Consider the following 18119-nt stretch of genomic DNA (forward strand, 5'->3'; position numbering starts at 1 on the left):
GTAAGTTAGTTCCTTGCATATTAGGTACCCAGTTAAAGCAAATGAAATTTCCCATATAGCATCGAATGCTGTGTTTTTTTTAAAGCGCGGATTTTTATTTGTATTTAACGCGTATTGTTATAGAACTAGTAACAAACAGGTATTGTTACGCGCGCACACACACTGCAAAACGAAACAGTCACCTGCGCGCCTTCAGTTTACCTCTTTACGTTTTATGGTATAGACGCGGTTGTAGCTAACTACTAGAAACTTTCTCCGTTGGTACATTAATTTCAAATGTTTGTGTATATTTTCTTAAATTCCTGACTTTTAAGTACATTTTCACATTTCTCCCTGACGCAGATTTCAACACTAAATTCCCTGACATTTCAGGGAAAATCCTGACGTATGGCAACCCTAGTGTAAATAAATAATAAAATTATTTTGTTTATTCAGTGTGTGAATTGGTGCATAACTTGGGTAATGCCACAAAAAATTTGGCAAAATTTTTGACTACATTAGCCTGTATACTTTTTCCTGTTTTTTTTTAGTTTTTAATAATATATTAATCTGGTTATGATGCAAAGAGTATGTTGTCTTTTGCTGGTTGATGTCTTGTACTTGGTTGATATCGTTTACTAATTTGTCCTTAAAAAATAATCATACCATAGTAATACTGTTACAATTGGAACATACATGTATGTGGGACTCATCAAATACAAAGCCGACTTTCAGATATATATTGATTGTTTGAGAATTAAACATTTTTTTAATACTTGGGCTTTGTGGTTTCCAGGTACTTTGTGGTACAACTCTTTGTTTTTACAGTGCTGTTTTTATATGTAACTTTATAGGACAAAAACTAGTTTACTTGGGTGCAGAAAGGCAAACAATTATGGAGAATTATAAGGTAAGATTTTGTATGAATTTAGTTTTTTTATTCAGGGAAGGGGACCCATATTGATTTTACTCAAATTGTTTTTGTTTTTTTTCTTGTTTTTTTCTTTTTTTTCTTCCTTTTTTTCTTCTTCCCAAAGTTTGTCTGACTCGTTTTTCCATCAAATGTTTGGTGGATTTGGCTGAAATTTACACAGATGGTAGATATAGTTATGTAGATGTGCATCCCACTTTGTTTTTGTTGATAACCCCAGTATTTACCCCGCTAGCCCCCTAAAATGGGTATTTTTCCCCCAAAGTTTGTCCGACTTGTTTTTCCATCAAATGTTAGATGGATTTGGCTGAAATTTACACAGATGGTAGATATATTCATGTAGATGTGCATCCCACTTTGTTGTTGTTGATAACCCCAGTATTTTCCCCCGCTAGCCCCCTAAAATGGGTGAGTTTTTAAACTGTGTCAGAATTGGCTGAAATTTGGATTTCTGGTATAGTATGCCATTTATAGGTGTCGATTGTTGTCTTCAACCCTGTAGTCCTAACATTTACCCCACAAGCCCCTAAAGTGTAAAACGTATTTGTATGTTACTGGGCACCACAAACGAAAGATTTCTTTGGAGCAATAGTGTTACAAGGGCAACCAGTTGTATGTTGCTCGTTGGTGGGTTGCTTGGTGGTCGTTTTTGCGCCATGGCAGTTAGGGGCTTGTTAACAGCCCTATGACGTCAGAAACAGTAATGGTTGTTGCTCAAAACACCTCTAGTGGTCGAAATTTTAAACATTGGCGGATTGGGCTGAAATTTTGCAGTACTATTGATTGAGTCATTGTGGTTTTTATATATTTTTTAGTTTGTGTGTCGAACCCAATTAGTTGCCCTACTAGCCCCCTAAAATGGGTCAGTTTTTTAAAACGTTAAATAGGACATACTTCAAACAATATCTGGAGTGAATCTAATTTTATAGTTTGTATTCTACATAGTATTGTTATTTAAGCCCAGTGCCGATCACTGTGTTTTACCTTACAACACCCGACTTTCTCATGGTTATCTCTTGAATTGCATTATTTTCAACTTTGCATGTGTGGGGACCCATGAGTTTTTGCCTGCAGAAACGACTAAAGTTATAAAAGACGATGGCTAATATGGGACCCAATACAAAATAAGCATAGGAAATATATTTATGTTTTAAAATAGGTTATAGTGTATATGCAAGGGCAATATGTGCTAAGCCACCCTTCTAGTTAAAGCATCACTATACTTTCATCATTATGGTAATATAAAAAGTAAAATACCACTTATATATTTTGCGCACAACCAGTTCCAAATGTTGGAATGAAATAAAATTTGATCTGTTGTATCTAATTTAAACAGAAAAGCACTAAGTAAAGTTACAAAATCAAACTGACTTTTTAAGTTTAATTGCAATACACACAAATCAGTTTAATCGCACAGCAAACACAAATCTCAAACTGTTGCTTATCTTTGTCGAGGTATTTGCACACTGCTTAAGTGTATAAACCAGATAATCGATTTTACTTTAATCATACTTTTTTCCATTCAAAAAAGCTCAGAAAACATGCTTATGATACTTTTAACAGGTGTGTGTGTCTCCAAGTTTCAACACTAAAACTAGTTTGTATTTGTGTTTTTTTTCTTTTACAACATTATATTACTATATGCAACTTGTATTGTATAAATTATACTTGTAATGGTTTGTAGCTCCTTCAACGCCTAGGAAGAGGTGCTCAAGGCTCTGTGTACCTGGTTGAACACAAGGAGGACAAGTCAATGTATGTGCTCAAAAAAGTTGAGTGTAATGATGAGGGGGAAGCAAACAAAGCATTTAAGGAGGTATGCTGTATATAAGTCATTAAATAATAGCTGTAAAAAAGAGTACATAGAACCTTTGACAGCTGTACATAGGACCTCAATACCTTATTGATCTGGCAGAGGTGGCCAACTTGTCTGCAATTAGGATTTACAAAAGACGTGAAAGGTTTTTAAGTTTAAAATCAATTGTTTGTAGAATAGGAAGCATGTGTTTGCCTTAACATGGCTTTTTGAGTTTTCAGATGATTAGAGACGGTTTGAAAAATGTTACGATGAAGCAGTTTTCCCAATTAAATTGATTGCATTATTTAACTTTTTTTTTAACAAATGATAGCCCAAATTTCCTGATTAACCAACTTGTGATAAGCCGGTTTAATATGTATGTAGGAAAGCTACTTCCTAGTTTAATTTGGATGTCACAAATTTTATGTGAATCAAGGTTTTCTATTGTCAATCTTGATCTGATCTCTGTTTTGATGCAGTTACAGCTGCTGAATCCCTTTACACAATTAGCAGACAAACTTAGCAAAAGCAAGACATGTGACATGGTCAGGGCATAGCATCGCCAAAGCAATCAGCTTTATATGACATTCCAAAGCACTGGCATATTATAACGCAAAATAAATAATTGCAACATAAATATAGTGATATTTGTTGTATGACACACTATAATTATGATGATTGGAATATGCAATGATAAGCCAATATATGTAAGATGAGATTCAGGTGTAAAAATATAATACATGTAAACATTTGTAATCATTTCAGTGTTTGTTTTCCAGGCAATGGCATTGCAAGAATTGCGACACAGGTATGTTTGTGGCTACAAAGAGTTTTTTGTCACCTGGGACAGGGAAGAATGTGCAATGTTTGTTTGCATTGTAATGAACTATTATGAAATGGGTGATTTGGCCAAAGTGATCAAGACTAAGCGGCTTAAGCAGGAAGGCATTGATGAAATGGTAGGTGTTTGTCATAATCAAAGTTTATTTTTGAAAGTTAAAACATGACACCAAACTATATACTATTAAAACAATTCAAGATGTGAAACTAAATTTGCTTAGTGAAAGATTTTTTTATGCTTTAATAATGCTGTTTTGAATATGCAGTGCATGTTTATAAGGATGCATGAAAGATTAAGTTAATGCAAAATGTACCAACACTGATCCTGTGATTTATGTCATGAAAAACAACTTTAGCAAAACACCAGTGATGGGGCAAGTAGCCAGCACTCGGTATCGATTGTATCGAATGATTTAAGTGGTATCGATACTCTTTTAGTGGCTTTTATGTGAAGATTAAATGTTTCTACATGCTTTCTGCATGTGTGTGCGCGCATGTACCCTAAAAGATAAATTAGCTAGTGACGTAAAACTAAGTACTCGGTAATCGGTATCAAAGGTATACACATTGTAATCGCTTCAAAACCTGGTATCGTCCAATCACTGCAAAACACACAAATTTGGATTAGTGTGCTTTCAATCTTAAAGTATGATAATATTTCGAATATCCATCGACTTTTCTATAACTTTGTTGCATATTTTTATATTGGATTATTTTAAGTTCCTTTGTTCAGATTTTAAAAAAGTGGCTAGGACAAATGGTCGAAGCATTGGTGTTTGTTCACAATAAAAAAGTCATTCATCGAGATTTGAAACCAAGCAATATATTTATGACCAAAAATCTTAGCATAAGTATTGGTGACTTTGGTGTTGCTACTGTTATGGGGGATGCTCGTACAAGGACCAGAACGACTGTCGGTGAGAAATAGTTTCTTAGTTATCTACACTTTACCATTTTTGTGAACAATGTGTGGTTGCCAAAACGTTATGCAGACAAATTTTTTTGCAAAATTCATGTGTGGCGCACTGGCGCCTCAACCATGTTGCAATATACGTACGTGCATTGCTGTTGTCTCTCAAAACACATCTGAACAATTGCTTTCAGCCACAACTTCAAGTCAGGAATGACAGATTTTCTGATTGTGAAAAAGGCAGTTTTTCTGCCTACAACATACCTCTCACTACATTTCATTTCCTAATCTAATTCAAACAATCAATTTAAACATAGCAAACAAGACTAATATCACTACAGAACAGAGAAAAAAACTTTGAGAAAAGACATTGATATGACATCAATTATAGTGTCTAAGTGCACTATGTGTGCCATGTTTTGGAGAAATAGACTGTATAGCACCATTTTTTATTTGAGAGAGTAATTTTTTAACTATTCTAGGCTATAAATGGGAGAGAAAGTATCTCTTTTACCAAAGCGTAATAAAGTAGGTATTCAGATAACCAGATTGACTGTAATAGTATTGTAGAAACAACAAAATGTTATGCAAGACTATTACTATTGCACAGGCTACTAAAATGTAAAAAATGATTAGATGGGTACATCTATAAAAAGACCTACATAGCAAGGTATTTGAAAACATTTTGTAACTTCAATTTAGGGATCATATGAATGACATTTTCATCGTTTTGTTCTTATAGCATGATTATTGAGGTGGAATATTGATTTCACCAAACTGCACCAAACTTTCACACAAATGCTGCAAAGATTGATTCGAAGTACAGTTTTGTATTTGTTGTTAATTAAAGGTTCTATGAATTGGATGGCTCCTGAAGTTATGGAAAGGCCATATGATGAAAGAAGTGATGTTTGGTCATTAGGTTGCATATTGCTTGAACTCGCTACATGTTCATTTATGGATGTAAGCTAAAAAAAATCTTATGTAACACAGATAAAGAATAACTTAAAGACTATGTTTGATGTTTTCAGCCTGTGCAAATTTCAAGCACTCTGTTTGAAATAAAACAAAATCCTCAATGTCTTGAAGATATTCTTGCTGAATTGGCTCATCATAAGTATACTGCTCACCTTTGTCAACTTATTCGGACAATGCTAAGACGAAATTTTCAACAACGTCCAACAGCTGTGTAGGTTTAAAATCCTATAATATTGATCTGTTTGAGTAGGTTTATTTACATTTGACAGGTATTTCCTGATAGCATAGTTTACTACTGTCCTAAAAAACAATTTGCTTTCGAACTCCCAAAATGACTGACTTTTATGTTATGTTTGTGCATGTTGCTGGTTATGATGAGATAGTCTTGAGCAGTACCACCCACCTCTTAGCATTTCGGAAAACCTGTGTTTGCTCAAATTTGCTGGTTAACCTATTTTGTGCATAGGTAGCATTGTGGCATATTGCAAGGTTTTAGGTTAATTTCCTAATCACAATCTTTTCAGGTGCACGTGTAACATACAATCAAGTTGTTTTGATAAAACATGTGACCGAAAAGTAAATATTTCCCTTTATTCATTGGCTTTACACCTAGATTGGATTTGCTATCACATCAAATAGACTCATTAAAACAATGGCACGACAATACAACAATAGCCTGCAAGGCTAAATCTTTTTTTGTCAGAATATCACATATATATGTTGATAATAATTGTTCAACTTCTGTTCTGTAAGGCCAAAAATGCAAATTGTGTTCAAAGTCATTTTAATCTTGCACCATTTATATAGTGGTAGTAAGTTTTAAACACATTTTAGTTTCTCAGGTGCTTTCTTCTGTAAGTGAGTTTATTTGTATGATTCAGTTTGGTCAATGTGGGAATATAGTTGTCAATAACTGTTTTCCATGAATTATATTTGATTCAATAAACTGGATGTACAAACCTCATGATCTATCTATGACCAACAATCTTCTTAATTGTTACTTAATGTGTTGTGCTGATTACATTGATAGCACTTTTTGATAGTGAAACAGCAATTTTTAATAGTGACCTTCCCACATTAACCTGGCTTTATTATATACCGTAATTTCCCGTGCATAATGCGCAAAATTTAATTAATTTATTGTCCTAAAATCTGGGGTGCTCATTATGCATGGGTACAACATTTTTTTAAGAAAATCTCCCTCGAAATAAAACTTAAAATCACACCTTTCTTCTTGTCTGTTGTTAATCGCGCATCACATTCAGCCATCCTGCCCAACACACTTAGTCAGTAAAATTCATAATTGACGACACATCGTTTGATGCGATGGTGCAATCCTTGATGGTGTGTTATTGTCAAATACTTTTTAATCTCCATCGCAGACCGGATATCATGTGGAGGCCGCCATTGCAGTACTAGTTTAAAAATCGACATCTATATGGCGCTAGATATTCAAACTCGGCGGCGGAAATTAGGATCCGATGCGCAAAACGGATGCGCAAGACACGTCAGCTATATAAAGAGCGAGAGTTCAGTTCTCTACCTATTAGTTTCAATTCACAGTTTAATTAGCAGTTTCATCAAGCTGGCTGCTGTTCACCTCAAACACTCTCCATACGAACACAATGCTCTCGTATCAGACGCTTGCTCGATCACCTGCTCGTTTGCTGTCACAATGTACCCTACACAAATCTGAAACATTTCTTCGCTATCGAGTTTGCTAGCACATGCGCAGTGATACTGACCGGCAGAATAACATCCGGTTGTTCCCAAAGATGGTATTTTTTCTGAAATAATTTTACGTTTGCGGACTTAAGTAAGAGTCAAAGTTTGGGTGCGTATTATACATGGGTACAGGCTTTTTTCCAGCATCAACATGCCATTTTTAGGGTGCGTATTATGCACGGGGGCGCATTATGCATGGAAAATTATGGTAAGAAACTTGGGAAGGAAAAAACAACAAATGAAACCAATATGTGTTATTTTCATAAAAATGCTTTATGTTTAAAATTGTAAAATCTTCTAATCTTCAACAACATGTTACAGTGTAAAAACTAAGTAACAGGAATAGAATTTGCATCATTTGGCTTACAGAACAGCTGAAAAGTGTTCACTCGAGCATTTTAAAACCTGGAAACAATACTCCAAATATTTTACGAAAATTGAAAACCAAAAAAATAGAAGGATGTCACTCATCTTTTGTAAGGGGCAACTGGAGTGACAAGTCAACCTTATGACATTAGAATTGTTAACGATGTTGCTAAAAACACCACTACTGGTCAAAATTTTAAACATTGTCAGATTTGGATAAAATTTTACTGGATTGTTGATTGGGTTAATGTGGTTTTATATTTTATATGTTGGGGCGTCAGAACCCCATCAGTTTATCCTGCGATCCCCCTAAAAATGGAGTCTTTAAACAGTGTCGGAATGAAATGAAATTTGGACTGCTTGTAGAATTTGTCATTTATAGGAGCTGTGTGTTGTGTTTAACCTTATAGCCTCAATATTTACCCCTCTAGCCCCATAAAATGGGTGGGTTTGTGCCATTTACAGGTGTCAATTGTTGTCTTTTTCCCTGTAGCCCCACCATTACCCCTAAAATGGGTAAAAAAAATTAAACAGTGTAGAAATTGGATGAAGTTTAGACAGTTAGTAGATTATTCTAGTTTAGGTGTCAATTGTTGTGTTTTACCCTGTAGCCCCACCATTTACCGTTTTAACCTCCAAAGTGGGTAAAATTTCTTCTAACTTCAAACAATGGCTGAATAAAATTAGATTTGTATAGTTTGTACTTTTGTTCTGTGTTAACGATTTCAAAGCTGTGTTTAATGTCCGTTTGCAAAGTACTGCAGTGACCTAAACTTGATCCAAAGTGGCCAAAGTTTTGGAGTCAACAGTGCAAAGAAAATGTGAATCGCTTTTACTGGTATCAAACAAAGAAATTGTGCCATGTGACAATTTGCAAAAAACAGGTTAGAAACAACTGGCTAAGCACATAAAAGTATCTGTGTTTAGTTTCAAAGTATGCTACAGGTCCTAATACTGCAAATGGTATCAGTATCAAGCTATCAGCAAGTCGCACTCTGGTATCTTTTAAAAGTCTACGCCTATGCTCATAATACTATTCAGCGCTGTTCGGTAACTTTCTCTTTCAAATTTACTACCATTTGGCGGGCCACATAAACTTCTTTGCCGGGCTGTAGTTTGCCCATCCCTGGTTTAAACTACAATTATTTGAAGAAAAAAATGTATTTGTCCTCCTAGTTAATTATGCTTTTTGAATATATGGATTTCTGTTTTCATACTTATTGTTAGAAAATATTTTAAAAATAACTATTCACATTATACCCAAATGGAGTCAATAAATAAGTTTTTGTATTCATGATATTTATGGGTCCCCTTCCATGAAGGGGACACATTGTTTTTGTCCATTTTTCTTTTTTCTGTCTAACGCTGGTTTGTTAAACGCTTTTGTTTAAGAAAGAGTTCTTCAAATTTATTTAAATTTAAACAGATGTTAGTTATTTATCCATATTTGATACTCCTGAAGTTTAACCCCAAATGACCCAAGGGTTCACCCACAGGCCCCCAAAACGTAAAATTTTTAAAACGGCTGTACTGACCTAAGTACAGGATCTAGGAGGTTTATGCTTTGTTGGTTGGTGCAAACGTTTTAATGGATTTACCCATTTTGCACCCCTTTAACCCCGATATAATTGGTTTTAGTTTTTCCAGTCCTAGGTCAGAAATGCAAGCATGTTATTTGTGCTAAAAGGTGAAATTTAAAAAAATGTTTGCAGTGGTTTATACTCATTTAGTTTTTAAAATTTTTGCTCAATAGCCAAATGGTTATCATTACAGCCCATAATATGTGTCTACTGGAAAGCCTAATTCACTGGTTTACAATTGCGGCGATTTAATGCATAGTGGAAGATGGCTGCTTGATGTGTAGACGGGCGTTTTACAAAGCAGTCTTTTTGATGATTAGATCAGCACAGTAATGCTATGTTGTTGAATTAAGTTAACACATGTATTTTAGCGAAGGTTTTGTATCTCTCGAGTAATTAAAAAGATATTTCAGTTTTGTACATTTCAGGCAAACGTTGTTGATTGACATAAAAGTAAAAAAACTACATCTTTTCCAAAGATGCAATAAAGTCATTAAACGGTCATTGACAAGTTGGCTCCCTTATGACGACTAAAGGTCAACTTGTAGGAAACGCAGAACACAGTTGAGAATGATTTTTTTATTTACGCATTACTAGGGAGTTGATTGCATTTCCTTATGTCAAAGAGTGTTTGCTGTTGGATCCTAATTCAAAACTTGTTGAGAAAAAAACGATTCATTCTGCACCACAAGGTATGGTTACATTTCCATTTGAGGTTGTTTTTTAGTCATTTACCTCCTAATATCTAATCATGTTTTATATGTAGTACTTTTTTATGCACATAGTTACATGAAGTGTATTATTTTCATTGTAGATTCTTTGCCCAAAGAGGGAGATGCCCAAGCTATTTTTGCATACATGGCCAAAAACCAACTTAATGAGCAGGCACAAAAACAGGCACTTCAACATCTAAAAAAGAAAATGGATGATGACAAGTTTTGTAAGTAAACCCTACATGCAGCGAAACTGCAAACATTTGGTCGACACTATGTTAGGTCATTTTATGTTAATGTTTTCAACAGTTTTTAACTACACACATACATCTAAAACAAATACTGGTTGTTAGATGTATATTTGTATTTTCAAGCGAAATGTTGCTGAATTTATTCTTTGAAAAGAATACACTGATTTAACAATACCTGTCAGTAGTATAGTATTCAGCGGATTTTGGTCAATTGATGAGCATTGTTTATAACATTGACCTTAATACTTAGTTACTCATCTAAACTGACTAATTCCTTTTGGGTCAGTCGTGTATATGATGATGTCCAATGCCTAGAGGTGGGTTGTCTGTAGTTAAATAGTTGCTAAATGAGAGAAATGTACATTGAGTTTTGTTTTGGGATTTTATTAGTTTAGTTGTACAGCCTCTGTATTTTTTATGACCGATTAAAGATTAAAACCATGCCCAAGTTAAATAAATTTAGATGGTTTGTAAAATAAGCCACCTGAAGATTTGATATTCATGTTTTACACTGCAGCCCAGAGATCATTAACCAGTGGCACAAACAAGAAAAATTAGTAGGTGAATTATGTTGGAACTAATGAACTAAAATTGAATTGTTTGTAGAATATGACATTGTGATTTTGGCTTTATGGACATATCAATCCATTTGCAGCATATTTTTTCTATGTTTTTACTTGACGACCCCATTGATAATTATGTATTGCCTAGATGTCTTTTTTATTTTGTGTGTCTTAAATAAAGGTATATCATTGAATGAAGCAATGAAAATGCAGCTTATCCAAGTTTTGGAAACCCATATGGATTGTGCTGAAATACAACTTAATGGATGCAAAGTAAGATTTTAACCACCTTACAGTTTTTGTAGTTTGGGTAGTTGTGAACTGTAGTTTGGGTAGCTGTGGCTTGCTATTTTATGTTTCCTTACAAGCCCTCAAAAATGGCTGAATTTTTTAAACAATCAGAATTATATGAAATTTTAGACAGGTTAGAATCATTTTGAGGTGTCTATGTTGTATTTTACCCTGTATGCCACACTATTTACCCCATAAATCCCTAAAATGGGTAAATTTTACAAGCAATGGCTGAATTGAATGCAATTTTAATAGGTTGTTCCTCAAGGCATGATTCTTCTTTTTTTTTGGTGCTGTAATGGTATTTCATTTGCGAATAGTGCAGAATAAACGTGCAATTATATTTTTTTACCAGACCAGAAATGTAAAATTGTGCCAACAAAATTTCTGAAATTGTGTCTAACACTTTTGCTAGATTTTGTTACGTCTGATTGAGAATGAAGGTGGTGTCGTTGATATCTTTTACATTCAAAACATGATAAAGCCTGTATTAGTTGCTATGCGATCTCATCCAACCAGTGAAGAATTCCAACACACTGCCTGTTCCTTGATAATGGCATTGTCTGCAGATGGTATGTACTTCCATGAGTTGGTTTGTTTAATTTGTAGCTTCAAACTACATTTTTGACAGAAAACGCTGCAGAGTGTATTGGCCAAGCAGGTGGTGTCCAAGATATTTTGTCTGTGATGAGACAGTTTGACTCGCAAGCTGACATTTGTGCAAGCTGCTGTGGTGTATTGTGGAGTCTGTCTGTTAATGGTGGGTCAATTTTACTGTATGTTCATCACAATTTCTCTAAATGTTTAGGTGCAAATTAAAATCTGTTTTTGTGATCAGTGTACAGTTGGGATACAGTTCTTCAAACTACAACCCAAATTGTTAGGACTTGCGCTCAGATTCTATTAGCATGTTGCAGTTAACATGAAAAAGGACCGAGAATTTAATGTAAAATCTATTGTCAAAAGTCTTGTCCAGCAACTGTGATTATTTTTTTGTTGTATTTTAGAGCTAAATGCAAAAATAGTAACGGAGGAAAAGGGCCTGAAAGATGTTTGTAATGCCATGGAAGCACATAATTCAGATCCAGTCCTACTTGAAGCAGCTTGTTCTGCAATATGGTCATTGTCTCTTGAAGGTAAAGCCAATGTTATCTTAAAAGGAAAACATTACCAATTCCACACTACTTTGTTGTTCTACACCAATTTGTAGTTGCATAATATCTAACTGACATACCATTAATCAACACATATTTGGAAAAAAAACATATAAGTTTTTTGGATTGGGATAAAACTTTTACAGCTGGTGAATATAGTCACGTAGATCTGTTTCAGTTGACTTGTAAGCCTTTAGCCCCCAAAGAGTACACAACACAATTGAAAAGTTTATGTGGTGCAATAGTCTTAAAAAGGTAATCACACATATGTTATTATGGGTTCCCTTTCCTGAAGGGGACGCATTTTGATTTCACTCATTTTTTTTCTGCCGAAGTTTGTCCATGCACTTTTGGCATCAAATCTTTGATAGATTTGGCTGAAACTTACACAGATGGTAGATATAGAGATGTGCATGAGTTTGTAAACAATGTCGGAATTGGCTGAAATGTGGATAGCTTGTAGAGTATGACATTTATAGGTGTCGATTGTTGTGTTCAACCTGTAGCCACAACATTTACCCCACAAGCCCCCAAAGGTTATAAAAGAGAAACAACTAAGGTTATAAAAGACGATGGCTAATATGGGACCCAATACAAAATAAGCATAGGAAATACATTTATGTTTTAAAATAGATTATAGTGTAAATGCAATGACAAAATGTGCTAAGCCACCCTTCTAGTTTTTAGTGTTTCTTTTAGTGAGTTTTTTGTATTGTTTTTTGTTACTATTTTTGCAAATAATTTATGTGACAATGTAATCTAATGTAAATGACAAGATGATGATTTATAAAGATTAGGGGCAAACCCTTAATGATTTACAAAGAATACAGGAAGTTTGGTTTGATGCTTTCTACTAATTTGTCCTTACGAATCTAAAACATTTTTACAGTGTAATTAGTTCCCATAAACACATGTGAGGGAAAAACAATTATCTGTGCAGATCAATAGGTGTGCATAGTAAATCAGTGAATAGGATATAAAATAAATAAAATGGAATTATATGGGAAAGTCACCTTTCTAGTTATTATTTACTTTTTGACAATTTTTTTCAGATGATAATGTGGATTTACTGTCAGAAGTTGCCATTACTCTTATTATTGAATCACTACAAAAACATCCCCGCCACATGAAGGTTGTGAAAAGTGCACTTATGGCACTGGCAAGCATCATAACTTGTGGTGGTAAGTCACAAAACTTCTTTGTTTCATACAATTCAATTATTAATTTACAATGTAGAATTTCAACCTTTTTTAATTTTGCTTTGTGCGACAGAAGAGTGCGCCTACAAAGTAATATCACCAAACAATGATGTGTCTGGTCTTCAAGTTATTGTTGACACCTTTAAACTTCATAAGAAGGAAGTGGATATTGCAGAAAGCTTTTGTACTTTGTTGCTTGAGCTGTCCGAGTATGGTAAAGGCAAATGTGGTTTTGAGTGTTTGACTTTGTTTCATCATATTTTTACTTCTATGCTAGATGACATTATGGACGACCTCAAAGCCCCAAGCATGAAATTGGAGCAGTTGGTACAAAGTATAAAAACATCGTTTCAATCTAATGAGGTATTAAAATACCCTTCTCTAAAAACGCGTTTCTTGTGACTGTAAAAAAATTTTTATTGCAGGATATTGTTGCAACGTGTGTCTCAATTTTGTCAAAATTTGGAACAAAAGTGGCTTTGTCCCCAAGAAGACCAACATCAGCCCGTGCAAGGCCGCGTTCTGCTGCTAAAAACAAAACATAGTTTTCTACTGTGTAATTGTACATAAAAATTGATTCTCGTGTCTTGTAGGCATTGTTATGCACTGGTTAATCTCCATTCTCCATTCACTGTAATTTATATTTGCACACTGCAGTTTTGATAAATAAATTTATTCAAAAACAACGACAGCAGTGGTGTGGAGATTCGAGTCAGTGGCGCATCTTGAGACGCTTTTTTTAAGATTTAACGTGACTCGAGACTCAGCTTTAAAAAAACTTGTTGGACTCGTCACACCATAATATTGCGGACCGTAGTTGCCGCTGGTTTAACCGAATGCAGAAGATGTCCAAGACCAAGTATTTGCTTTCAAGCCCTGACTTTACTGTACAAATGCTCTAGCCCATGTAGTAATAACAGCAATTTTGGGTTTTCAAAAACTTTAAAGCAGGGGTTCTTAAACTTTTTCGGTCGTGCCCCACTTGACACTATTTATTTATTCTCACGCCCCCCTAAAAACGTTAGCACTGATGATGCTTGTCTTGTTTTTTTTAAAACAACATACATCGTAGGTATGCTTTGAGCTACTGTCAAGTTAGTTCCAATCGTGAGAAAAAGCCACTTACACGCTGATAAGTTGCGAAAAAAGCACGCGCACAGAGCCACGGTGCCAGTATTCTTGTAAACTACGCATATGTCGCCCAGAAATTGTTGATGCACTAAAAGTCACGGCAATCTCTGATGCGAAATTAAGAACAAATAAAGAATGTACAGCCGGCTATTTAGTACAGGGGTCACCAAACTACAGCCCGCGATCCCATTTTTTAGGTTTGCCAAAACGTATTGATGACTTTGTTACTGTCAAAAATTAATCTACTCCTTACGAAAGTTTACTGTTACGAAAGTGAAATTGATTACCGACTTTCATAGGATTGCAACGCCCAGGATTGATCCAAAGCCAGTTTATTACGTACAGACAAAACAAAAAGTGTTACTTGTGCGCGAACAATTGTATTATTGTATTACTTGTGACGTAATATACAAGCATTTCTTGTAAGATGAGACTAACTATAAAATTTAACAGATTTTAAATGGATTTTTAAAAAGGCCATATCTTGGCGCCCCTATAAAAAATCGCCTCGTGGGCTAAGTTTAAGAAGAGGGCACTATGGCATGTAAAGTCCGCAGTGGAAAAAAGTTTGGTTAGTACAACTGGACATCCATTTCAGAGCAATGAAGCGTTTACTTTAAACAATAAGTTCGAAATTAGCGCCGACATAATTCCAATACATTCATGAACAATTGAGTGTCAGTTATCGCGTTTCATTAAAGTTGGCCTTAACCCACAATGACTTGACTTGAGACTCGAACATTATTTGGACTTGACTGACAGGACCCGTTATCCTACACTGAACGACAGTCTTAAGCAGTGGTTCTCAAACTTTTTTATTGTCGGGGCCAAATGGTATTTTTTTAAGTGTGTAGGGAGCCGCAACAAAACGAAACCTCAACCCTTTAACTGCCGAATTTGTTTTGACAAAAAATGATGTTTAGACATGCTCTTGCTCTTTTAGGTTTTATGCAAAATCGATAGAAGATAGGCAAAAACTTTCTCTGGGAAAGTTGTTGGGTATATAATTTTCTACAATTTTAAGATAAAAAAATTTTCGATGACGTCATCACCTATGAAATGACGTCATTTTAATTCTATTTTTTCATGAAATTGCAGTTTATTGATGTTTTTCGTTACAATTATTAGTTACAAGTTGTTTTACAAACACTTCGTTAGAAAATTTTGTCTGTGTTATTTTGATTACGTCATTAATTAGCTCATGACGTCATAATCATTAATTTCAGTTTGTTATTTTACAGTATTAAATAATAAAATTAATGTTTTTGAGGGTATGGAACTTGTTTTCAATAATATTTATTGGCTAATTTGACATTTCACTGACTTATTATAATGTTTACCAACCAGCTGTACACACATAATGCATTCATAAGTTTTTTTAAATGGAATGTTTATTATGTATTATTACACCACAACATGTAAAATTTGTAAACACAGTGCATATAAGTTTGCAGAAAAAACACAATTTCAAGCCTTCCCAAGGTACTTTGCATTGATTCTTCTGTATTTGTTGTCCATTCGTGAGGCCACATCTCCTCATCATTTGACAAATGTAAATGCATTTGTGGGCCAGATACAATCATAATATAGGTCAGCAAGCACCAACTTCCAAAGTCAAAGTGCTTCTGCAACAGTTGTTTTCTTGATAAATAACTGTTGTCACCACTAATAATAAAGCTAAACTGACTCATACAGTTGTATATTCAAGCAAATCAAGGCAAATTTACAGGCCCGAACTACCCACTTTCAAGCCCAATTCAGCTGCACACATATCAAATTGTAAACAAAGATGGCCGCAACACGCACGCAAAGCCCTGAAATCAACTCCAAGCAGCTGTCTGTGAATCAGTCAAGCGTAAAATATCAAAAAACGGCTCAAAAACAAAAATTTGAAAAAAACTTGTTTTTTTCTGAATTTTCACTTTCTCCTTACTGTAATTAATTTTTTTCAAATACTAACATATCATTTTTTTCAAATAAATTGAAGCCAATATGCATAAGCTTTCCAACGCACCCCAGTTGGAAAAAAAATTCGCACTAATACGATTTTTGTCGCTGTTAACAACGAGGCATGTCTCCATGCGCATTTATGCGCCCGTGGCAGTTAAAGGGTTAAGAAAATCAATAAAGATTATCACTTTGAAAGCTAAAATAGCAATGTTTGGTGGTTTTCTGAGGTCTGATGCGAGCCGCATGTGGCCCCGAAAACCGAGTTTGAGAACCACTGGTCTTAAGTCTTAACCACGGATTCTCAAGCTTTTTAGTGCGATCCCGTTCAGAACTTTCAAAGTCAATAAACGCCCGACGCTCACATTGCAATAGTGCAGGGGTGCACACGCTGCGGCCGTGAACATGTGTAATTAAACATATTGATTGGCGACCGTGACGTAAAAGCATTACCAGCCCAGTAGCCACATGCGTCAAACTTTTGGTACGCCTATTGTGTGCGAACATGTACCGTAAGCGCCACAATATAGATTATGACGTCATAAACAGACTAACTTTTACACTGCTTAGCTCAATCTTTGGATCAAGCAATTTTAAACAAGCATGTAATTGGTGGCCGTTGGTTAAATGTATACATAATGCACAAAGAAAACTTATCACTAATATATAATAACACCTATTCATATCAACAGAGCGAACCTGTCAATCCAAAGCCATATTTAGCAACGTCAGCCAAATAACAGATAAAAGTGGGCCTACAAAATAAATAGGCCAACCATGGCCATACCTGTAATCAGACGTAGCCTAGGCTTATATATAATATTTATGTTTTTATTTCTCAGTCACAGAAGGCTAACCTACTGCAGAGGTCGGCAAACCCAGGCACGCGAGGAAATTTTTCATGGCACGACACACGATCTCAGTGTTTATATTGAAGTATTAATTTAAACTGTAGCCTAACATTGCTTGTTGTTTTTGATCATGCTATACAGTCTAAAATTCGTTCTGCATGCGCGAAACATTGCCGATTGCTTACTTTTGAGATCAGCTGGTAGAAACTCCATCACTTACAAAATTGTTTGGGCGCGACGTTATTACTACATGAAAATATAACAAAGCTCATGAAAATATAACAAAGACCTTTTTGTGACCGCTTATATGTACCGTTTCGACCTTTCTGGGTGACCCAGCCCCTGATTTGTGAGTCTCTGTTCTAGACCAGTGCTCCGCAACCGGTGTGCCGCACTGCCGCAGGACGATGCTGGGTGTGCCGCCGCAAAACCGTAACTTTTTGTTTTAATTTTTTTGTGTGTATTTTAGCATTATAGAAAATGATACAGTTCACAACACCAAACTAAAGCTACATCACTTACTACACATTCGTGTTTATTACGTCATAATATACTTTACAATGGCTTAATGCAGGGATCTCAAAACACCCGGCCCGGTGTGGACCCAAGAGGGTTTTTGTGCTACCCGCGAACCAACTTAGGTGTTTACCGCAGGTGGAATACCCTGTCAGACCACTGATTTTAAGAAACAATCATTCTTTATTAGTAATGGCTAGAAATGAAAATAGTTCCCCCTGTTGCAAATCAGAAATTCCAATTGTTGCGTCAAATTTTGCAATTGTTTCGGCATTGTATGCCATTGTTTTCATACATAGTACTTTATTGCACTTGGTGTTTTTACTTTGCTACACTAGGCCTACCATATTTCCATCCCCAAAAAGGCGGACACGTTGTTAAAAAGAACATGAAAAA

At 35.1% G+C, this 18119-nt stretch overlaps 1 protein-coding gene across 3 annotated transcripts; it reads left to right on the plus strand.

Moving 5' to 3' along the window:
* The first annotated feature begins 766 nt into the window (after positions 1-766).
* On the plus strand, positions 767-13969 carry LOC145229401 (serine/threonine kinase-like domain-containing protein STKLD1). 3 transcript variants are annotated; one of them, XM_080094730.1, is made up of 16 exons: positions 767-889; positions 2595-2726; positions 3488-3667; positions 4282-4465; positions 5309-5421; positions 5490-5647; positions 9705-9799; positions 9922-10047; positions 10816-10907; positions 11341-11497; positions 11557-11685; positions 11933-12061; positions 13132-13260; positions 13355-13492; positions 13556-13641; positions 13704-13969. In XM_080094730.1, the coding sequence occupies exons 1-16, from the start codon at positions 875-877 to the stop codon at positions 13821-13823; spliced, it is 1983 nt and encodes a 660-aa protein (XP_079950856.1). In that variant the 5' UTR covers positions 767-874; the 3' UTR covers positions 13824-13969. The 3 variants fall into 3 exon arrangements, with proteins under 3 accessions (XP_079950856.1, XP_079950857.1, XP_079950858.1); XM_080094731.1 differs by having other exon boundaries at positions 768-889; positions 13352-13492; positions 13556-13612; XM_080094732.1 differs by having other exon boundaries at positions 769-889; positions 13352-13492.
* The last annotated feature ends 4150 nt before the right edge of the window (positions 13970-18119 follow it).

This window comes from Phallusia mammillata, chromosome 5 (genome assembly GCF_965637545.1).
Source record: "Phallusia mammillata chromosome 5, kaPhaMamm4.hap1.1, whole genome shotgun sequence".
Taxonomy (NCBI): domain Eukaryota; kingdom Metazoa; phylum Chordata; class Ascidiacea; order Phlebobranchia; family Ascidiidae; genus Phallusia; species Phallusia mammillata.

Coding starts and splice junctions, on each gene's coding strand:
- LOC145229401 (XM_080094732.1), top strand. Junction 4,466..5,308: donor AAGGACCAGAACGACTGTCG/GTGAGAAATAGT, acceptor TGTTAATTAAAG/GTTCTATGAATTGGATGGCT. Junction 13,261..13,351: donor AAGCATCATAACTTGTGGTG/GTAAGTCACAAA, acceptor TTTGTGCGACAG/AAGAGTGCGCCTACAAAGTA.